This window comes from Narcine bancroftii, chromosome 1, assembly GCF_036971445.1.
Source record: "Narcine bancroftii isolate sNarBan1 chromosome 1, sNarBan1.hap1, whole genome shotgun sequence".
NCBI lineage: Eukaryota > Metazoa > Chordata > Chondrichthyes > Torpediniformes > Narcinidae > Narcine > Narcine bancroftii.
In genome coordinates this window covers 130,467,092-130,487,791 of record NC_091469.1, presented here as the reverse complement: position 1 = coordinate 130,487,791, position 20,700 = coordinate 130,467,092, and the positions used below count along the sequence as shown (strand labels likewise).

The window sequence follows — 20,700 nt, the reverse complement described above, 5'->3', positions numbered from 1 at the left end:
GTTCATGCAAGAGGAGAGGACTGGCTGTCTAATGTTTCACTTGGAATAAGTGAAACAAAAAGGAACTCTGTGGTGACCTGAAAGAAAGAGGTCATCATCTGGAGAACTCTGAGGGGGCAAGTTTCTTTGGCAAGATACTGAAGTGGCTGATTAAAAAGGAATCAATTGTGGGTGTCCATTGTACAACAAATCTCTCTGAAAACCGACAAGAACCTTCCTGAGTGGTAACCAAGCACCAAAGCCTGGTGAACTTTATAAAGGTTAAATTCTGTGCACAGTATAAGAATTGCCTGCAACCAGTGAACCAGGAATGAGAAGTGAGATTGGACTGTGAACCCAAGAACTTTTATGAACTTACACTCACATGCCCTTAGAATTAGAAGGGGGTTAAGTTAGGTTATTTAAATCAATAGTGATAAGCTAAAGTGTGATTCTGTTTTCATGTTTAAAGATAATTAAAAGTAACTTTTGTTTAAGTGACCATTTGTCTTGGTGAATATCTACTGATGCTGGGTTTATGGGTCCCCTGGGCTCGTAACAGGACAATCTGATGTTCGAAAACTCACTTAGCAGGGGAGGTCAATGCTTGCGAATGCCCCTCCCCTTGGCGCCGACCCTCATTCTGATCCAAAACCTTTAACTGATGATCCTGCACATGGTTGTTGTCTGATCCACTGAGATCCTCCAGCAATTCATTGGTTTGTTTAAGATTCCAGCATTTGCAGGCTTTGTGCATCTTGAACCTTTAGCCTGGATTAGTAGATGGAATTATGTGCAGTAGACTTTACAGTCTTGATTAAGAGAAATGTAGGACTAGAAGCTCAATGCTCCATGATGTGGATGTTTCAGGCATTATACAGGTCAAGGAGTTGCACTACTGATCAGGGAGCACGTCATAGCTGCATTCAAAGGTCATACTTGAGGGCTCATCAACTGACATGATATGGGTAGAGGTTTGTTTGATTGGTTAAACATGGAAGATAGGCATTTCCTAATTATAGTTCTAGAAATAAACTTACAGGCATCTGAGTTGCCCGCATGCCAGCTCCAAGGTTTACAGAAGTGAATCACTATTTTGAATTGGGGCATGCTTCAATTCATTGGCAAGTAATGAATGTCATGTAATTTTTGATTCTCTTTACAGCAAATGTCTGATGCTTTGGATGGAGACATTGAGGAGAAATTTCATTTGGTATTCTTCTATTCCAAAATAGAATCTACTGAATTTACTTTCCATTGAATAAAAACCTCTGGGTTCAAACCAAGCAAGAGTTTGACCAATAGTACTTCTTCCCTGTTAGGATTGCGTCTGTGGAAAATGTAATTTGGTTAAATATACCGAGGGTTGTAGATTAATTGGGTGTCATTGGTCAGCATAGGCTTGTGGGCTAAAATGGCCTGTTACCGTGCTTTAAATTTAAAAATGTAAGCATTTAAATTTCAATTTAAATGGATTTTTCTGGTCACGTTTATTAATTTATAATAAGCTTATATTATATATGACATATATAACACCATAACATACTTAGGCCACTCCTGAATACATATTACTGCTTTTCCCCAGGTTAAAAAAAAACAACAGAATTGGGTCAGTAGAGAATTGCAAATAATTTTTCCACATGAAACAAAAGCTGATGAACATAGGTACTAATAAATTCTTAAGTAACAATAATATGTTTATTGCTTTTGTTGAAAGGGAGCAAACAGAAATGCTTAACAAGGTTCAATCTCTCTTTTCACCACAATCCTCAAATAGCTGCCCTGTGGGCAACATCGACCATTATGCCTACCATGTAACTGGGCGCATTCTTCAGAGGAACACATCTGGAATCAAACTCTTTTCAAAGAGCTCCCAGTCCTCACACTTCTCCCATTGCTGTTCATTCAAGGGATATCAATTGCCTGCAGGTTTGTTGTTGATTTATAGAGTAAGGAATGGAATAATTTACAGGTTAGTTTTCTTCCAGACCCTGTGGCCGGGATATCAAAAAAATTAAAATCTATGATAGCATTAATAGCAGACAAAACTCCCTCTCCTGTCAACCCCTACACAAAGGCATTCTGAAGGCAGAAACATTAGGCTGATCATTTGATCCATCTGGATCTGGAGTTCCCGATTTAATTCCTGGTACATGATCTAACATAATCAACCTCACACAGATTCAGGTTTAACATTAATATCACTGACAGCTGGGGCTCCAGCTTCTGTTGGGGAGAAATGAGTAAGGGTGCGAAACAAAGACAAGGTTCAACTCAACCATGATACTCATAGACTCCCTACATGAAAGTTACATATCATTGGCAGTTGTTTGGGCAATGCTCGTTGTTTATGAATGCTTCCCTTAACCAGAAGTGAAAACAGGGCAAAAAAAAAAGAATAAATTTGTGTTACCTTGAGTGAAATTATTGGGATCCATGTTAGGAAGGCATAATATGTATGGAGCACAATACTGCTGAGATACAGATTTAATAAAACTCCCTAATTATCAATTAGAGAATGGCCTGCCTATTAAAATACTGCACCTTTAATAGCTGTGGACTTTCGGGAGCATTGGCCGCCTGTTCCTTTGGTGTGAATTCATAGCTGCCATCTTCCAAATTAATCCCATTGAATATCTCATTAATTTGAGATTGAACCTGCAGTAAAGATTTTTAATGGAAAACGACTTTGTTCAAAACACTTTGATAATCTTGACAGAGCAGAAGTACTTAAATCATTGTTAATCAATACGTTGAAGGAGAATTTCCAACCTGTCTTGACAATGCAAGCTGACAAAGTGCTATCTTGCCTGATCACATTTTCCTGGCTTTAGCCCATTGGTGGTGAACATTAGGTGCTCAACCAATACTTTATAAAATGAGAGGAAGGTTTTTGCCTTTAGAACTTTTCCCTGGCTTTGAGTTCCAAATCTTCTCGTCTTCAAGTGAAGAAATATTTTCCAGAACTTTGCTTTTTATATATCTACCAATACCTTTAAACCTTTACCTGATTACTGAATTTTCTGTTGCATGAAATAGATTCTTCCCACTCAACATAAGCATTATAATTTGATAAATTGAGGGCTATAACAGATTAATTTCCTCTGTAATACCCAGGAGATAAGAACTGAGCATTTTTATACAAGCTATTTTTCACCTGATTCTTATTCTGTAGCTGATTAAGTCTGTCACTGATATTTAACAATAGTTATTATCTGTGCTAGCAACATTCGAAGCAAAAATGTCTGTAGAGCCTTTATGGTGCATCATAAATTACAAATATTCAGAGAAGGATTGGAGTTTTAAAAGTTTGATTCCTTTTTTCCTTGGTCTCTTCCTTCATCAGGTCTTCTCTGTTTCTGTTCTCGTTCACCTTTGTGCCTTCATTTACACCTGTGAAATTTACCAAACAAGTCTCACCTTCAGGTATCCCATCTTCCACTGGTCAACCTTTCACTTTCAATCCTATCTCAGGTGACATTTGTGATCAAATAGGTTAGAGAAATCCAGAAACTGGATGGCTTCGGCACCTTCATTACATTCTGGAGTCTCCAATCCATCACGTCCCACATATATTTGAAGTGATTAATATCAAGCACAAAATTAAAGGGTAAATTAAACAAAAAAGGATATTTTTGTTGTCTTTTTTTCCACACAATCAGTCCCTTTAAATGTACAAGTTTACGGAGTAAAGTTATCTGGACGGCCAGCACAACGCTGTAACAGCACCAGTAACTGGCACTGGGGTTTGAATCCAGTGCTGTCTTTAAGGAGTTTATATGTTCTTCCCATGTCTAAGTGGGCTTCCTGTGGGTGCTCAAATTTCCTCCAACTCCTCAAAAGGTACTGGGGTTGTAGGTTAATTGGGCATAATTGGGCAGCATGGGCTTGTGGGCTAAAATGGCCTACACTTACATTTAAACATACATATAGTAAAACTACAGGCATCTGTCATAGATTATTTTAAAATCATTTTGAAATCTTTTCATTGGTTGAAGAGAAGATAGTGCAATTGGTCAATGCCAGCCAACCTGAAACGAACGAGCATTGTGACACACAGAGCCATCCCCCTTCCCCTGATTTCTGTTGTGCCCTCCCATCCTTATCTACATATTGCCACTTGCCTGTGGGCCTGTGCTCCTCCCCCTACCATTTCACTCCGGCACCTGCCTACATTTGGCTCCTCTCAACCGCAAAATGTTGGTTACGTATCATTATCTTTGCTTATATAAAGTACATGGTTTGACCTGCTGAGTTTCTCCACCATTGTGTTTATACTCCGAAACAACTTTAGTCTTGTTGCAGCTGTTTAAAACCTTGGTTAAGATGCACTAGGAATATTTGTGTGAAATACTTGTTGCTCCATTACAGGAAGGATGTGAAGTCTTTGGAAAGGGTACAGAGAGATTTATCAGAATGCTGTTTGGATTCAAGGGTATGAGCTGCAAGGAAAAGTTGGACAAACTTGGGTTGTTTTTCTCTGGAATGTCAAATGTTGAGAAGCATTAATAGGGCAGACAGCCAGAACCTTTCCTCTAGGATAAAAATGTCAGATACTAGACGACATCTGTTTAAAGAGAAGGGGGGAAAGTTTAAAGAAGTTGTGCAGGACGAGACTTTTACACAGAAAGTGGTTGGTGTCTGGAGCAGGCTTCTAGGGGTAATGATGGAAACAGACAAGATAGTAGCATAGCTAGACTCCTAGATAGGCACATGGCTATGCAGGGAATAGAGGGCTAGGTATTATGTGCAAGTAGCAGAGATTTAGTTTAATTTGGCATTAAGTTTGGCCCAGACATTATAGGCTGAAGGGCCTCTTCCTGAGCTGTACTGTTCTATGTTCCTAGAGAAGGAAATTAACAAACAATGACGAATTCTGTTTAAAAGTTCAATGAAACTGACCTTATTTCTGCTGGGTTAAGAATGAGATTGCTTACCAAACTGGCATTCAGCAAGGTCTGCTGCCGGAGGCATTCAAATGTTTCCAGCTGTTGCTGCATTGCCTGAGGATTTTTAAAGAAATGCTTCAGAATTGTAATAAGACAGCTCGCCCGTAACATTACATTACACCGTAGATACACACAGATTATCAGAAGTCTTTTTCTTCCATTTATAAACTAATTTAATTTAATGATGGCATGGGGTTAAATGAGGGGTACGAGGAGGCTCCCAAAAACCACATGCACCAGAGAGCATCGGCTGCATTAAACAACTTGCCTTTGTGCTGTAAACTGTACCTTACAATGAAGAGAGTGGCAGGGATTGAAAACAGTTGGTGCTGGAACTATGTTACGATCTAATTTCCAAATACTTCTGCTGGCTCACGACCCCCTATCACAATTTTCAGCCGACTTCTTTCCTCAATTATCTTTCTTTCTTTCTTTCTTCTTCTTCTTTCTTCTTTGGCTTGGCTTCGCGGACGAAGATTTATGGAGGGGGTAAAAGTCCACGTCAGCTGCAGGCTTGATTGTGGCTGACAAGTCCGATGCGGGACAGGCAGACACGGTTGCAGCGGTTGCAGGGGAAAATTGGTTGGTTGGGGTTGGGTGTTGGGTTTTTCCTCCTTTGTCTTTTGTCAGTGAGGTGGGCTCTGCGGTCTTCTTCAAAGGAGGTTGCTGCCCGCCGAACTGTGAGGCGCCAAGATGCACGGTTTGAGGCGAGATCAGCCCACTGGCAGTGGTCAATGTGGCAGGCACCAAGAGATTTCTTTAGGCAGACCTTGTACCTCTTCTTTGGTGCACCTCTGTCACGGTGGCCAGTGGAGAGCTCGCCATATAACACGATCTTGGGAAGGCGATGGTCCTCCATTCTGGAGACGTGACCCACCCAGCGCAGCTGGATCTTCAGCAGCGTGGACTCGATGCTGTCGGCCTCTGCCATCTCGAGTACTTCGATGTTAGGGATGAAGTCGCTCCAATTAATTTTGAGGATGGAGCGGAGACAACACTGGTGGAAGCGTTCTAGGAGCTGTAGGTGATGCCAGTAGAGGACCCATGATTCGGAGCCGAACAGGAGTGTGGGTATGACAACGGCTCTGTATATGCTAATCTTTGTGAGGTTTTTCAGTTGGTTGTTTTTCCAGACTCTTTTGTGTAGTCTTCCAAAGGCACTATTTGCCTTGGAGAGTCTGTTGTCTATCTCGTTGTCGATCCTTGCATCTGATGAAATGGTGCAGCCGAGAGAGGTAAACTGGTTGACCGTTTTGAGTTTTGTGTGCCCGATGGAGGAACTGACATTAGGATGAATAGTACAAAAGTAAAGGCAGCTCTACCAAAGCTGCTGCAGCTGGTGTGGACCCACGGAGAGCGGAGACAAAATGCTCCTCTGCAAGGTTCTATTGCCCTGTCGAACTACCTACCAATTGCTCTGTAGAGATTTTAAATGGCTTGTTAAAAGAGCACACAATTGTTTATTTTAAAATTCTGCATCCATAGGATCTGGGCCCAAGATGGTGACACCTGTCTCCAGCAGCATTCTCCAAGGAAGCAGAGAACTAGTGCAGGGTACCAGTAGTGGGGAATCCACACAGGAGGTGAGCTATTGAGGATTTGAGATGAGGAATCTGCTAGGCTGAAAACTGCTGGAGACTGGCTTGAGACTGGCTGAAGGTGTACCAGGTATCGGAACCAGGATGTGAGCGGGTGCCGAGGGTGCTGAAAGCTTCTTGATCATGTTGGAGATTTGAATCTGGAGCTCAGGTTCCCGGTGGTCTGGTCTGAAGTCTATGTGGCTCCGGAGGCTGTGGGAGGGTTGAAGGCAAACCCACAGACATTCTGACCATGAAGAGACTATATGTTGCTTCTCTTTCTCAAACTGCAAGGGGCGGCAGGTAATTTCTGCTGATGGTGAATCTCTGTCTGCTTTATGGCACACTAAAGTCAATTCTGTGTCCTATTCCATCCGTTTGATGACATGACAATAAAGGAATCTTGAATCCTGAACAATTATGGAAGCCACCTATTGTTTTCTAACAAGTTGATGATTTCTTTTTGACTTTGTAAAAGCCCTAATCTTCTCAACAATATCTTTGGTTGGAGTTTATGATTAAAATTAATTGAGAAATTAAGGATGGAAATATTGTTATGCAGAATATTTACAAATACATTTTCTTTTGAGAAGTAATCTTCTGCTTTTCTGCACAAACCCCTCATGATAACAATTACAATACTTAAACAAAAATGACTACCACCCAGAGGCACTGACCTCTACGATCATGAAGTGCTAATGGAGTGCATCAGATCACACCTTCCAGTGACATTGGGCCCATCCAATTTGCTTAACATGCCAACCAGTCCAGAGATTATGCTTTAGCCTTGACCCTCCACTCTGTACTGACTGACCTAGAAAATTATGCCTTATACGTCATGCTCAGCATTCATACGTCAGAGGCTGGTGGATAAAATGTCCTCGCTGGTTCTCAACACCCTTCTCTACGACTGGATTCTGGGTTTTTAACGAAAAGACCACAGTCTGCCCAGATTGGCAGCAAAATCTCAAGTCCTATCTTGCTGAGCCCTGGCGCTCCTCAGGCTGTGTGCTCAACCCACCACATTTTGGACAGCTGACTCACAAACTGCGCTGTCAAAATCAGTACCAACGGAATCAACAAATTGGCAGATGACACAAAGGTAATTGGCTTCATTTTACGAGAACTACTTTCTGAGTCTCAATGTGGATAACACAAATGAGATGACAGTGGACTTCAGGAGGATGAAGGTCGACCATTCTCCATTACCCATCAATGGGTCAGTCGTGGAGAAAGTGGAGAGCACAAATTTCCTTGATGTGCATATCCTGGACTCACAACACCATCTCATTAGTCAAGATGGTGTAGCAGCGGCTACACTTCCTAAGGAGGTTGAGGAGAGCAAGGCTACTGACCCCTTTCTTGACAATCTTACATAGGAACACTATTGAGACTGTCCTGTCTGCATCAATGCGCAGTATGATTAGTTGGGCCAGAAGACAATGTGGAGATCATCATAATGGCTGTAAAGATCACTAGTGTCTCCCTTTCTTCAACTGACAACATTTATTGGGAATTTTGCTTAAATAGGGCTCAAAGAAATATTGAGGACCCATTCCACCTGTGCAGTTTACAACCTAATGACATGAACATTGCATTCCTATTATTCTCCTCCTCCTCCTCCAACCCCCCCCCCCCCCATTCATCTATCAACCTCAATATTTACCTTTCTACCTCTTTCTCACCCATCTTTGGACTTCTTATTTGTCCTGTCTCCCACACCTCCTCTCTAGCTCACCCATTTTGATCTGCCTCTCTTTGCTGGTTCCATCCACCTGCTATCCACATGCTTCACCTGCTGGATTCTCTCTCCCATCGGTCTATCCTCTCTCCCATTAATACCCTACATTTCAGATTCCAATTTTAGTAACCCTCACCTCTCTCTCTCTCTCACTCACTCACTCACTCACTCACTCACTCACTCACTCACTCACTCACTCACTCACTCACTCACTCACTCACTCACTCACTCACTCACTCACTCACTCACTCACTCACTCACTCACTCACTCACTCACTCACTCACTCACTCATTCACTCACTCACTCACTCACTCACTCACTCACTCACTTTCCCTTTTCTAATCTATCTTTGGTTCTCCCATTTTTGTTTCTTTTCCATACGTCACTTCAGTCACCATCACTAATTTTCGTCTTTTCATGGTTCCACCTACTTACTACCTGCTCACCACCATCTGGTTTCATCTTTCCATCACTCTTCCTTAAATGGATCCCAATATCACCTCTTTTGCTGATCAAATTCCAACAACTGTAGCCTTTGTGTCCTTGCTTGTCATCCTTGAGCTTCTCCTCCACCTTCTCCTCCACCTTCTCCCTCCTTCCCCCACGTGGCTCTATCCAGCCTTTCTTTTCTTTTCCTTGTCTACTTTCACCTCGGTGTTGGTGCTATGCAATTGCTCAGTAAACGGAGATGGAAGGTGATCCTTTCATCTGATAGCCTACAGTCACCTTGGGCAAGGTGTTGTACCTGTTTAGCCTTCTTCAGGGTCACGTGAAGCTATGGATTGCAGATGGTGGATGGTTTTTTACAAGCAGACTCTACAATTTGGAATTTATGGTTGTAAAACTGAAAATGCTGGGCAGGTGAACCTGGTGATCAATGGCCAGGGTTACTGGACACTGCAATTGAAGAAGGCAACGGGAAACCACTTAACTATTCTTCCCTTGTTTAATCATGAACTCAAATCAACAGTCATAGCTCAAAGATGTGGATAGAGCCTTCACTGAAGGAACCTCATCAGGTAGAAGATCTCATGAGTCAGAGGTGAACCTCGATCGTTATCCAGCAACTGTCAGCAGATTAAAAGCAAAGAAGATCAGACTAGCAAGCTGGAATGTAAGAATCCTTAACCAACCTGGTAAACTAGACAACATCAAACAGGCAATGGAAAGATTAAAAATCAACATCTTGGGAATGTACGAGATAAGATGGAAAGGAGCTGGTAAAATAAGCTATTGTTTATTCAGGAGGGGAAATACATGAAAAATATGTTGGAATTATGTTAGATGAAGATCAAGCAAAATCAATACAAGGACAACATCAGATCGAATGTTACATATAAAACCTTTTGATGTTAATATTGTTCAAGTTTATGCCCCAACAGCAGACAGCAGAAACAAGCAATTTTATGAAAAACTAGAAATAGCATTAAAACAATGTAAAAGATCAGAAAATACCATTCTTCAAGGTGACTTTAATGCAAAAGTAGGCAAGACCAGGAATGAGGACAATATTGGGCATTACGGCATAGGTGAGAGAAATGAGAGAGGTGAACGACTAGCTATATGGATCACAGGAAAAGATTATATAATTGATAATACCGTCTTCAAGCAACACCCAAGAAAACTATAGAGTCCAGGGGATAACACCAGAAACCAGATTGATTGCGTGCTTATAAGGAGAAGGTATAGAAGTTCCCTGAAATTATGCAAAACATATTCGGGTGCAGACTGCTACAGTGATCACGTGCCAATAATCAGCGTGATGTACCCGAGACTCAGAAAACTTAAAAGGTCAAGAGTAGAGCCAAAGCTGAACTTGGGACTTTTGAGAAAAAACAGTGAAATAAAAAGTGAATTCCAAATAACAGTGAAGAAGAAATTCAAGGCTCTATAGAACATCACTACTATAGATCAACAATGGGAAAACCTCAGAGACTGCATAACACAAGCAGCACGAGGTGATTCCCAAAGAACAGAAAAAGAAATAGATGGCAGAAGAAATTCTGAATCTTATTGAACAAGAAGAAAATGTCAGGAGACTGAAGAAGCCTGCAGATCCTTGCATGCTCCGATAATAACCAGGTGCAAGGAAGCAAAAGAAACGAGGCTGAAGGACAAAGGTGAGTTAATGGAGCAATTGTGGAAGACCAACAACAGTAAACGTGTGCACGAAGAGATTAAAGAGGTGACAAATTGGAAAAAACAACAGGATGTATAAAAACAAAAAATGGCTCTACAGTTATGGTAAAAGGAAAAATAATGCAAAGACTGAGAGGACAACTTTGATATTGACAACAATGATGAGGGTCTGGCAATAATGAAAGGAAAAGTGGAACATGTTATGAAAAAGATGCGAAAGGGGAAATCATCAGGACCATTTAACTTTCCAGTTGAACTGTATGAAGCCCTTGGCATAGAGAAATTAGAAATCATATTGAACAGCCTAACAGTGGCAAAAGATCTTTTAAGGACAGTATTCATTGCATTGACCAAGAAATCAGACATGGACAACAGAGAACAATTAGTTTAATGAGTCACCTTGCAAAGACTCAACTTAGAGTCTTGCATCCTGCTCAGAATAAGAAGCAAAATTAAACCAGAGATCAGTGAAGAACAGGGCGGCTTTGTCGAAGGCAAGGGAACATCAAATGCCACGTATTCCCAGGAATATTATCGAAAGGTCAATAAAAGTGCAACAAGACCTATACTTCTGTTTCATTGACCACACAAAAGCCTTTGACACAGTGAAACACCAAGTCATCATGAAAATGTTTAAAGATATGAATATCGAAGGAAAAGATCTAAGAATAATCAAGGATCTCTACTGGCAACAATGTGCAGCCATATGGGATGGGTGAATATTAGCCAGTAAAGCTAGATATCAGACAGGGTTGTGTTCTATCACCAGACCGGTTCTCCCTGTACAGTAAAAACATCATGAGAACCGTACAAGACCTACCTGGAATTAGTATAGGAAGACATAATATCAACAACCTCTGATACAATACTGATAGCAAATGGTGAAGTAAATTTACAGAGATTAGTATCTGCCATCAATACAGAGAGTGAAAGACTTGGCCAAAATTTAAACAAAAAAAAAAATGAAGCATTGGCAATATCAAAGAAACCTGATATTCCAAATTGTAGGATAACATTAGAAAATGAAATCCTGAAACAAGTTCACAACTTCAAGTACCTTGGATCATGCATAACATCTGATGGCAAATGCGAAATAGACATTAAAAACAATAACAGCATTTATAGAAATGAGAAACATCCTAATGAACTAGTAAATAGCAATTGACGTCCGCCTTAGAACTCTCAGCTGCTACGTTCATCTCTACATTAATGTCTGGCTGCAAGTCATGGACCATCACAAATGCAATGGAAAAAAGAATCAATGCAGCAGAGATGTGGCTTCTCAGAGGAATGCTGTGCATATCATATACTGACAGGATAACAAATGAAGAAGTTCTACAAAAAGAATGAAAACAAAACGTACATTACTTAAAAGAATCAGAAACCAGCAATTAAAATTCTTTGGACACATCATGCAAAGAGATACATGAGAACATTTAGTTTCATCTGAAAAGCTAGAAGGAAAAAGAAGCAGAGGCAGGCAGAGAATGAAAATGATCGATGGATTAACATCGTGGTTAGAAACGTGGGAGGCAACGACTACAATTCAGAGGGTCAGAGACCACGATGGATAAAAAGACATGATTGCCCATGCCAAATGGCAAGGTGCCTGAATGAACGAGTTTCCACCAATCACCCACTTTTCTCTAGCTCCCAGATCTATGCCTCTCTATTCTCCACTTGGCTCCTTCCGGCCATCAGCTTTCTCCAGTCCAGCTATTACCTACTGGTCCCTGTCTCACCCCTTCCCCTTTCCTGTTAATGCCGACGATCTTTCCTCTCCACTCGGTCCTGATGCAGGGTATTGACCAAATACATCAACAGTTCCTTTCACTGTTCCACTGATACTTCACAAACTACTAATTTCTTCTAGCTGTGTGTGTGTTTTTTTCTGCTTCAGGTTGCAATGTCTGCAATCTCGTGTGACCCATTATACTTAAACAAAATGTTATTGACTGGAAAGTGCCTTGAGGTGACTGTGAACCTAACATGAAAGCAGAAAATAATTCATATTATTTATAACTTACTTTTAAAGCAATCTCTGGATTAAATTGCATTTCTGTTATTTCAGAGGAATCTTCTGTAATAGAATAAGAAATAGGTCACTAGTAATGAAAATATATTTAACTTGAATTGTACCATTGTTATGTACAACACCATAAATGTAACCCATTTAATTACTGTTTTCATATTCTTAATAGAAATAAAACATTCTAAATTTAAATTTAGACATTTAGCACAGTAACAGGCCCATGAGCCCATGCTGTCCAATTACACCCAATTGACTTTCAATCTCTATATGTTTTGAGGGTGGGAGGAAACTGGAGCATCCAGGGAACCCCACACAGACAAAGGAAGAACATACAAACTCCTTACAAACAGCTAGATGTTTGACTTGGACATCACGTGGGCCAATAGCTCTGTTCCTGTGTAGTATTGTTCTATGTTATAGGTTACAAGGAGAAACAAAAAAAATCTTCAAATGTAATGTTGGATTTATAATATAATTCAAAGTACTTTGCATAATTAAACATTGACTTTTTCACATATATTTTTGTAAAAATGTGGTCTGACTGCGAAATTCACTTCATTGTTCATGGCATTTATTTTGTTGATACTATATGTGCCTTTACATTTAGACATACAACTATCTATCCTTTTACCCAAATCATTTGTACCCCAACAGAGACTGTAAGGGTTAAAATGTATTTCTTTAAAAATTACATTTATGGCTTTTCAGAAGATTTTTTTCATATTCTTTGAGTGTCTCTATAGTAACAGTCTTTGAGCCAAAGCTACAGCTGGGTTTTCGACCATCTTAGAGAGATTTTTAGTTTTGAATTTGATCTTGTACTGTTTAGAACAAGGGCACATGAAGACAGTTCAGATAAATTTTTTGACCATTCTTTTGTATGTGTTAATATATTAATGTTTTATTATCTGTTTTAAGTATACTTTAATTGTTTTATTAAAATTCTTAATGCATGAAGATCTAATAAGCAGTGAAAAACTCACTGTTACTCAGCATCTCTATGCTGTCTGAACAATTATAAAGGAACATAGATGCAATGGAGACTCCATTTCTCATCTCTACCAGCATATTTTCTTTATCCTTGCTCTGTCTCCAAACTCACAATCAAATACTCATCTATGTTGCAACATTATTTCTATTCTGCTGCTCCCTGGGATTTGTGGAATTCATTGTACATGCAGGTGTGGAGGCAGGATCATTGGGGGAATTAAAAGGGGAAATTGATTGGTATCTAATTAGTCAGGGTATCATGGGATATGGGGACAAGGCTGGAACTTGGAACTAGATGCGAGAACAGTTTAGCTCAGGTTTCACGGAGCAGACCTGATGGGCCAAATGGCCTGCTTCGGTTCCTTTTTCTTGTGAACATTTATAGACATGCCCTGAATCACCATCTTGGTGACCTGAAAAATTTCAACTCCATAGATTAGTTTGCCAACCTTCTCTTGATACAGATTTCAGCAGTTATTATAATATAATGACATTTCCAATTTTCCAATTCAAAGGCATCTCCCAAAATTATGACTGAAATTTCCAGACTTTTTTCTATTAATGCCCAATAATGAAAACAGTTGTTCTGGAAATGTTGATTTTTCCCATGATTTTCCTGTCGCTGTGAAAAGGTGTAAAATTACATAATAAGGAAATCATCCATTTCATGACAGGGAAATTATACTTCAGATCATCCTGGTGAAATTCTAGTGAGTGTTTACTGGACCTTTTCCAGTTTACTATCTTTCATATAACTGGATGATGAGAACTTCTTACAATGTTCGAAATGTGGTCTCACCAACATCTTCGATAGATATAACTGATGCCCTAACTCTTATAGTCAATTTCCTAATGAAGGTAAGTGCTGGTCTCACCAACATCTTCGATAGATATAACTGATGCCCTAACTCCTGGAGTCAATTTCCTAATGAAGGTAAGTGTGCCAAGTGCCTTCTTCACTACTCTGTGAAGTGATAGTTAACTATTCATCATTCTGATTCTGTGATCTTCCAAAAAAAATTAACTTCCCTTTTAAATGCTTTGATACAAAGTGTCTAATCCATGAGGAAGCAGCTTGTTTTGAATGTGGACAATAGGTATTTTATATGGCAACTTCAGCCCATGTAAATATATTTAATTGCTAAAATTAAAGCTAAATTGATTGGGTCATTAGTAGATGAACTATAAGGAAAGCCTTGTTTCAACTGAGCAAGTTTTAAACCATGTATCATGTATAGCTTTAAACCATGTACAGCTCATCTTTCATGTGGACAAAGATGTAAAGTTAATCATTAACATGTATTGGAAGCAAATGACCAGTGGTTAATCTATGTTGTTTTCTCAACAATAGAAGTGATCACTGTATATACGCATATAAAAGTTTATCTCATGTATTTTTGGCCAAATAATTCTGGAATTTTCCATATATCTCACGTAAAAGTCAACCCTAGTCTCTCACCTCAACCCCAGCCACCAGCAGGCCAGAACTCCCAACACCTCGGTTGTGAGCTCACACCTCGCCCCCCCCCCCCCCCATTGGAGCTCCCAATGCCTCACCTCAGCCCCAGCCACCCATCCATCAGAGCTCCCAACCCCTCCAACGATGCAAATACTCGCCACAGTCCCAACCTCCCCCGTGGAAGGACGTGTATTTTGATGCCCAGACCCTGCATTATTACTTTAATTCATTATGCTTTTGTTTTTTTTATTCATTTAGAGATAATTTGGACCTGCTACTCATATGGTATTTTGGAACCTAGTATGAATTTCAGCCCCTCAAAAGTGAATATGTATGGTAATTCCTATCTGTTGAAGAATTAATTCTCTGGTTATCAGAAGACTTCGCTTTATCATTGAACACAAGATATAATTATGGAAAACTCCAGTCCCTATATTTGTGTCCTTCATACGATGACCGAATTCACTGGTATCACTTTTTTATTTTTTAAAGATTTACAAGTTTTAAAATAATATGCATTTTCTTGAAGTAGTTTTTATACAGTGCAATAAAATGTTATCTGACTTCTAGCTGAACTCAAACAAATCTGTTTTTTGCTGCCTTTTAGAAGATGCAGATGAGATTGTGTGCATTCTACTGGTCTCTAGTCAAATAATTCATATCTAAAGGGTAACAATTAATCTAGTGAAATGTTATCAGCCTCAGTGAAGCAATCCATGTGCAGGGTCCTACTAATAAAACCTGCCTCTCAGCTTTTGTTTAACCAGTGCGCTTGAGGAATGGCCTGCACAGTATCCATTGTTAGCAACTGGGTCATTCAATGCTCAGTATGGGGCTCTAGTTAATTAAAAGAAAAGTCTGAATAAATTATTAGCTGAAGTGAAAACAGAAAAATTTTGGAAACATTAGAAGGTCAAGCAGCATTTGTGCTAAGAGGTAGAGTTAATGTTTCAGGCCCCTTCATCAGAATTGAGGAAAAGGGAAAGCAAGAAGCCAACAAGAGACTGCAGCTGTTGGATTCTGAAGCATAAAACCATCTGCTGCAGAAACCCAGCAGGCTGAGCAGCTTCAGTGGCTGACAAAAAATGGGAAACACTTCAGACTGGACTCGTTCATCAAGATTGAGAGGGGAAAGCGAATTAGTCGAGGTCAGGAAAAAACAGGTGATGGAAGGCAAAAGATGGAATAAGGAGGTCAGAAAGTTCTGCTTTGTGGATTATGGGATTATGAGGGTACAGGCCCCAATGAACCAGTGAAGGACCAAATTGGGGAGAGGAATGGCAAGCACAAATGGTTCGCTCTGCCGAGCACCAACGCTCAGTCCGCAGGACGCTGAGATTCTGGTTGCCAGCCATTTTCATCCACAATCCTATCATCTCCATCTATGGGCTCCTTCACCTGAGCAGCAGGGGGACTGTGAACTCAAGGAACAACACCTCACCTTTTACCCTAGCTCTCTATTGAACTCTATAACTTCTGATTATTTGCTCTGTCCTTCTGTTTTTATTGTTTGTTTGTGATTCTTTGGAATTAATAAATGCACTGAAGAAACAATCATATGCTACTGGCTAGGAGTAATGAGGAGGCAATACTGTGTGGAGGGCCAACAGAGTATCGAGCAAGGAGGATCCCCTATGGGGAGACTACCCAACTAAAGGGTAGAAACATTGGAACAACCAGACTGAACTAAGATGAAAGGCATATTTTCTCACACCCTGCTCACAACTTTATTGAAAGCAAGCATATTTTTACTCATGCATTCTCTGCAATCAAGTTTTTAAAAGGGATAATAACTTATCATCATTTTCTATATTTGATAATAGGGTAGATTAATTAATAAATAGATATGAAATAAAATTATGGCTATTATGGAGACCTGTTAGCCGGGTGACCCAAGATAGACCCTGAACAGGAGAAGACATTATTTAGAAATTTACATTTATTTTCAATTTTTAAAATTTACGTGTACAACACATTAGCAGGCCATTTTGGCCCACGAGCCCGTGCCGCACAATTACACCTAAATGGCCTTCAACCCCCGTACATTTCGAAAGGTGGGAGGAAACAGGAGTCCCCGGGGAAAACCCACACAGATACTGGGAGAATGTACAAACATCTTACAGATGGCGGGGGATTCAAACCCTGGCCCTGATCGCTGGCGCTGTAACAGTGTTGTGCTAGCCGTGCCGCCCTAAGGCAAGCAAAAATGAAAAGAGGAGCAATTTGTTGTTAGTGAAGAAGGTGATCAATACAACAGTGAGGGTGGACGTCAATTCCAAAAATCACAGTGTTAATTCTGTGTGTAGTGGAACTAAACGGGAATTGAATTGATTTTATTATTGCTATAGGTCGAGTGAAAAATGTTGTTTAGCATGCTAACTAAGCAAGTGAACTCACACTGAAGTACAAAATAAAACACAAGTACAGAGTATTGTGTCACAGAGAAAAAGTGCAAGGGCAACATCATTTTACTAAAGGGAGGTTCATTCAATAGTCTGATCTTAATGAGGAAGAAACTATTCTTTAATCAGGTGCTGCAGATTTTCAAACTTGCGTATCATCTGACTGATGGGAAGGGGAAGAACAAAGTGAATGACACAAATAGAAAAGTACCAAGCAATAGTGAATATTGGTAGGGGTTGGGATTATCTGTTCTGGTGTTGCGTGAGATGCAACTAAACAGGAAATTAGAGAAGGATACAACCTTAATCTACATATAGATTGGTCATGCCAAATTAGCAATAATAGTGTAGAGAAGAAATTTCTGAAGTGGGTATACGATGGTTTTACAGACCAAAACATTGGTCTGTAAAACTGACTAGAAATTAAGTTATCTGTGGTGTGCAAGGACAAAACTGTACAACAGGCTTTATTCCAGTAAAAGTCTGAGCACCAATTCTTGCCTTGGTGGCTCCCTGTGTGACTGGCTCAGGAGGGGGTCACCTGAGGTTTATATTCAGGTCAGCTGATTGACAGCCGGCCAGGTGGAATCAGCCCCTTAGGTGGCCTTCCTGCAGGTACAGAGATCACCCCCTGCAGTAGGCTGGCGGTCGTATCGCCACATTATCCTAAACTGACTATTTTGCAATGAGAAAGGAATAATAAACAGTCTTGTTCTTTTAAGACTACAGCACAGTAACAGATCCTTTTATCCATGAGCCCATGCCACCCAAATACACCCAATTAACCAACAACCCCTGAATGTTTTGAAGGGTGGGAGGAAACCCACGCAGACATGGGGAGAACATAAAAACTCCTTACAGACAGCGACAGATTCAAACCTGGGTTGCTGGCACTATAACAGCATTGCGTTAACTGCTGCACTAACTGTGTTGCCCTGCAGCATGGACATGTTGTGCCTGGTCCATTACAGAAGGGTGACCACCATCTGATATTAAGATCCATGGATCATTTAAAATAATACAATCCTGGATCTAAACCAAGACAACTACCAGGGTATGAGGTGCAGGTTGGCTTCAATAGACTGGGGAACTTTATAAGTGGGTTGACAGTATGTACGAAATGCATAGCATTTAAAGACCTTGAACTACATAATTATTAATTCTTGTGTGGAAAAAGGGCCCAATCACAGTTTAGTTTACTAAGAAAATTAGAGATGGTATCAGATTTAAAGTGAGTGATGGCTGGAAAGAGTTTGTACAGGTTTATTATCACCTGATTTTTTAATTATAATTTATTATCATCCAATTGTACATATACAACTCGATGAAACATTGTCTCTCTAGATAAAAAAAGTAGATCTGAGGATTAGAATCAACTTAAAAAAAGAGGGAAAGATGGAGTACGAGAGAAGGATCATAAAATCCAACTGTAAAAGCTTCTAACTGTAAAGGATTAGTGAAATCCAAGATAGGCACATACAGTCAGAAATAGGGGAAATTATAATTAGGACTAAGTATTAACCACAGTTAATACTGTTCATATGTGTATGACTGGCCCACCCCTTGCTGATGGTACCTGAGTCTCTTGCACCTTAATTCCCCTAATAAGGAGGGGCAATGACATAACCCTCCCCTAAAACAACCTCGGGTCTTGGGTCAGCAACATGAGACATGCCATCAGTTTATGGTAATAAAAGCCAATCAGTCAGGTAACTTATAGTCTTTGAAGTTTAAAAGTTTAAAAGACTAGCTTCAATAGACTGGGGAACTTTATAAGTCTATGTTGCCCGTGGACAACATTTACTACTGATTCTCCCATATTTAAATATTGCGTGATTATTCACAGCTCTAAATTCAGATTTATTGTCAGAGTTTGTACATACAACCCTGAGATTCTTTTTTCTGCAAGCCAGGCATTAAGTAGTGCAAACTGCTGTATTCAAGAAAAGATATGTATACAAAAGTGAGAAATGTAAACAAACTGTCAATTAGAAAACATGAACAAACTGACTGTGCAATACAGAAAATAAATGTTCAATAATAAATAACATGCAAATTTATTGATAGGGCATCAATGATCGAATTATTAAATATTGTACATACATTTTTTGACTTCACAAAGGGATCACAGATGAACTTTTAAATATGTTGGGGAATCAAGAAACTAGAGAGAAACTGAAGGAAATGAATTATCGGTGGGAATGAATTGGGGTAATCAACATCCCATCACAGTAAAGGAAGTGGATCCATGCTGGCCATCTTCCAAAATTCTTTCAACTCTGGAGCTGTTCTTAAGAAGCAAGGGTAGGAAATGTAACTGCACTGTTTAAAAACATGAGGAAGAGAGAAAAAAACCTGGGAATTGTGGAGAGTAAGAGTAAGGTAGATTGGTCAGCCTGATTTTATCCAATTCCCTTATTGCATCTCTTACAAATAGGCTTTACTGAGTGATGGGAGTTTTGAATAAATTCAAACAGAACTGGACAGACTTGAATCAGGGAGGATGCTGAATAGTCCAGAACCAGGTCTGCGGGGTTCAGCCTCAGGACACAAGGTATGCACCTGACAACCAAGGTCAGGAGTTTTAGTAAAAAGGAGGGAATAGGGTCCTGATGTGGGTGACTGTGGCCATATTGAATGGTAGAGCAGGCCAGAATGGCTGAAAGCATTATCACAGTATTAAATACTGTGATCATATTTGGATACAATATTCAATGTGGAATCCCCAAGTAATAAAGCTACATACTGAAGTATCCAATTTAAAAATGATTCACTTTATTGGCAGAGAGGTACTTTTAAAGAAAAACCTACCTATTGTCTGCAGGCTGCGTATTGTGTCCTGTGCCAGTTTAGAATGCCTTTTAAAATGAGATTCTGTGGCTCCAGAGTCAATTAGAAAACATGAATGATTCACTGGAATCTTTGGAAGAGGCAGGATTGTATCAGTAGAATGTCATCAGCAGGAGCCAATCAAAGAAGACACAGAGTTAACAGCCTCAATCAGATTCAACTGGGTGAATCTCATGGAGGAATTAACTGCTCAGGTGCTCTGTAAAGTTCTATGTTCCTCTAGTGGTGGGACAGCATTCAGCACAAATTTGAGCAAGTTTCAAAAGCTTGCATTGCAAAGAAGTTGATGGACTAAAGCAGCCATTCTCTTTTATTTTTGCTGATGGACCCCTTATGACTCTGTTCAATGTGTATAGGCTCCTGGGCCAAATGGCCTACTCCTGCTCCTGTTCCTTATGTTTTTATGTTTTCTGTGAAGTAGCCAAGTTTAGTTGGTTTCTTCCGTACACTCTCCTACCGACTACATAAAAAAATATTTTATGATTTCAGTCCATGGCCCCCCCCCCCCCCTAAAGGTGCGATGGCCCCTGTTGAGAATGGCTGGACCAAAGGATGGGAAAATCAGCCTTTGCAATGAATGA

The 20,700-nt window shown here is 40.0% G+C and overlaps 1 protein-coding gene across 1 annotated transcript in view; it reads right to left on the bottom strand.

The window, feature by feature from the left end:
- LOC138751366 (putative leucine-rich repeat-containing protein DDB_G0290503) overlaps positions 1-20,700 on the bottom strand; it is a 73,670-nt gene that overhangs the window by 47,726 nt on the left and 5,244 nt on the right. Inside the window, exons 2-5 of the mRNA XM_069913589.1 lie at positions 20,081-20,189; positions 12,414-12,466; positions 4,917-4,982; positions 2,524-2,637 (exon numbers count right to left, since the gene is read on the bottom strand). Of these exons, the coding sequence (XP_069769690.1) occupies positions 2,524-2,637; positions 4,917-4,982; positions 12,414-12,466; positions 20,081-20,189 (342 nt within the window). The remainder of the gene's footprint in view (positions 1-2,523; positions 2,638-4,916; positions 4,983-12,413; positions 12,467-20,080; positions 20,190-20,700) is intronic.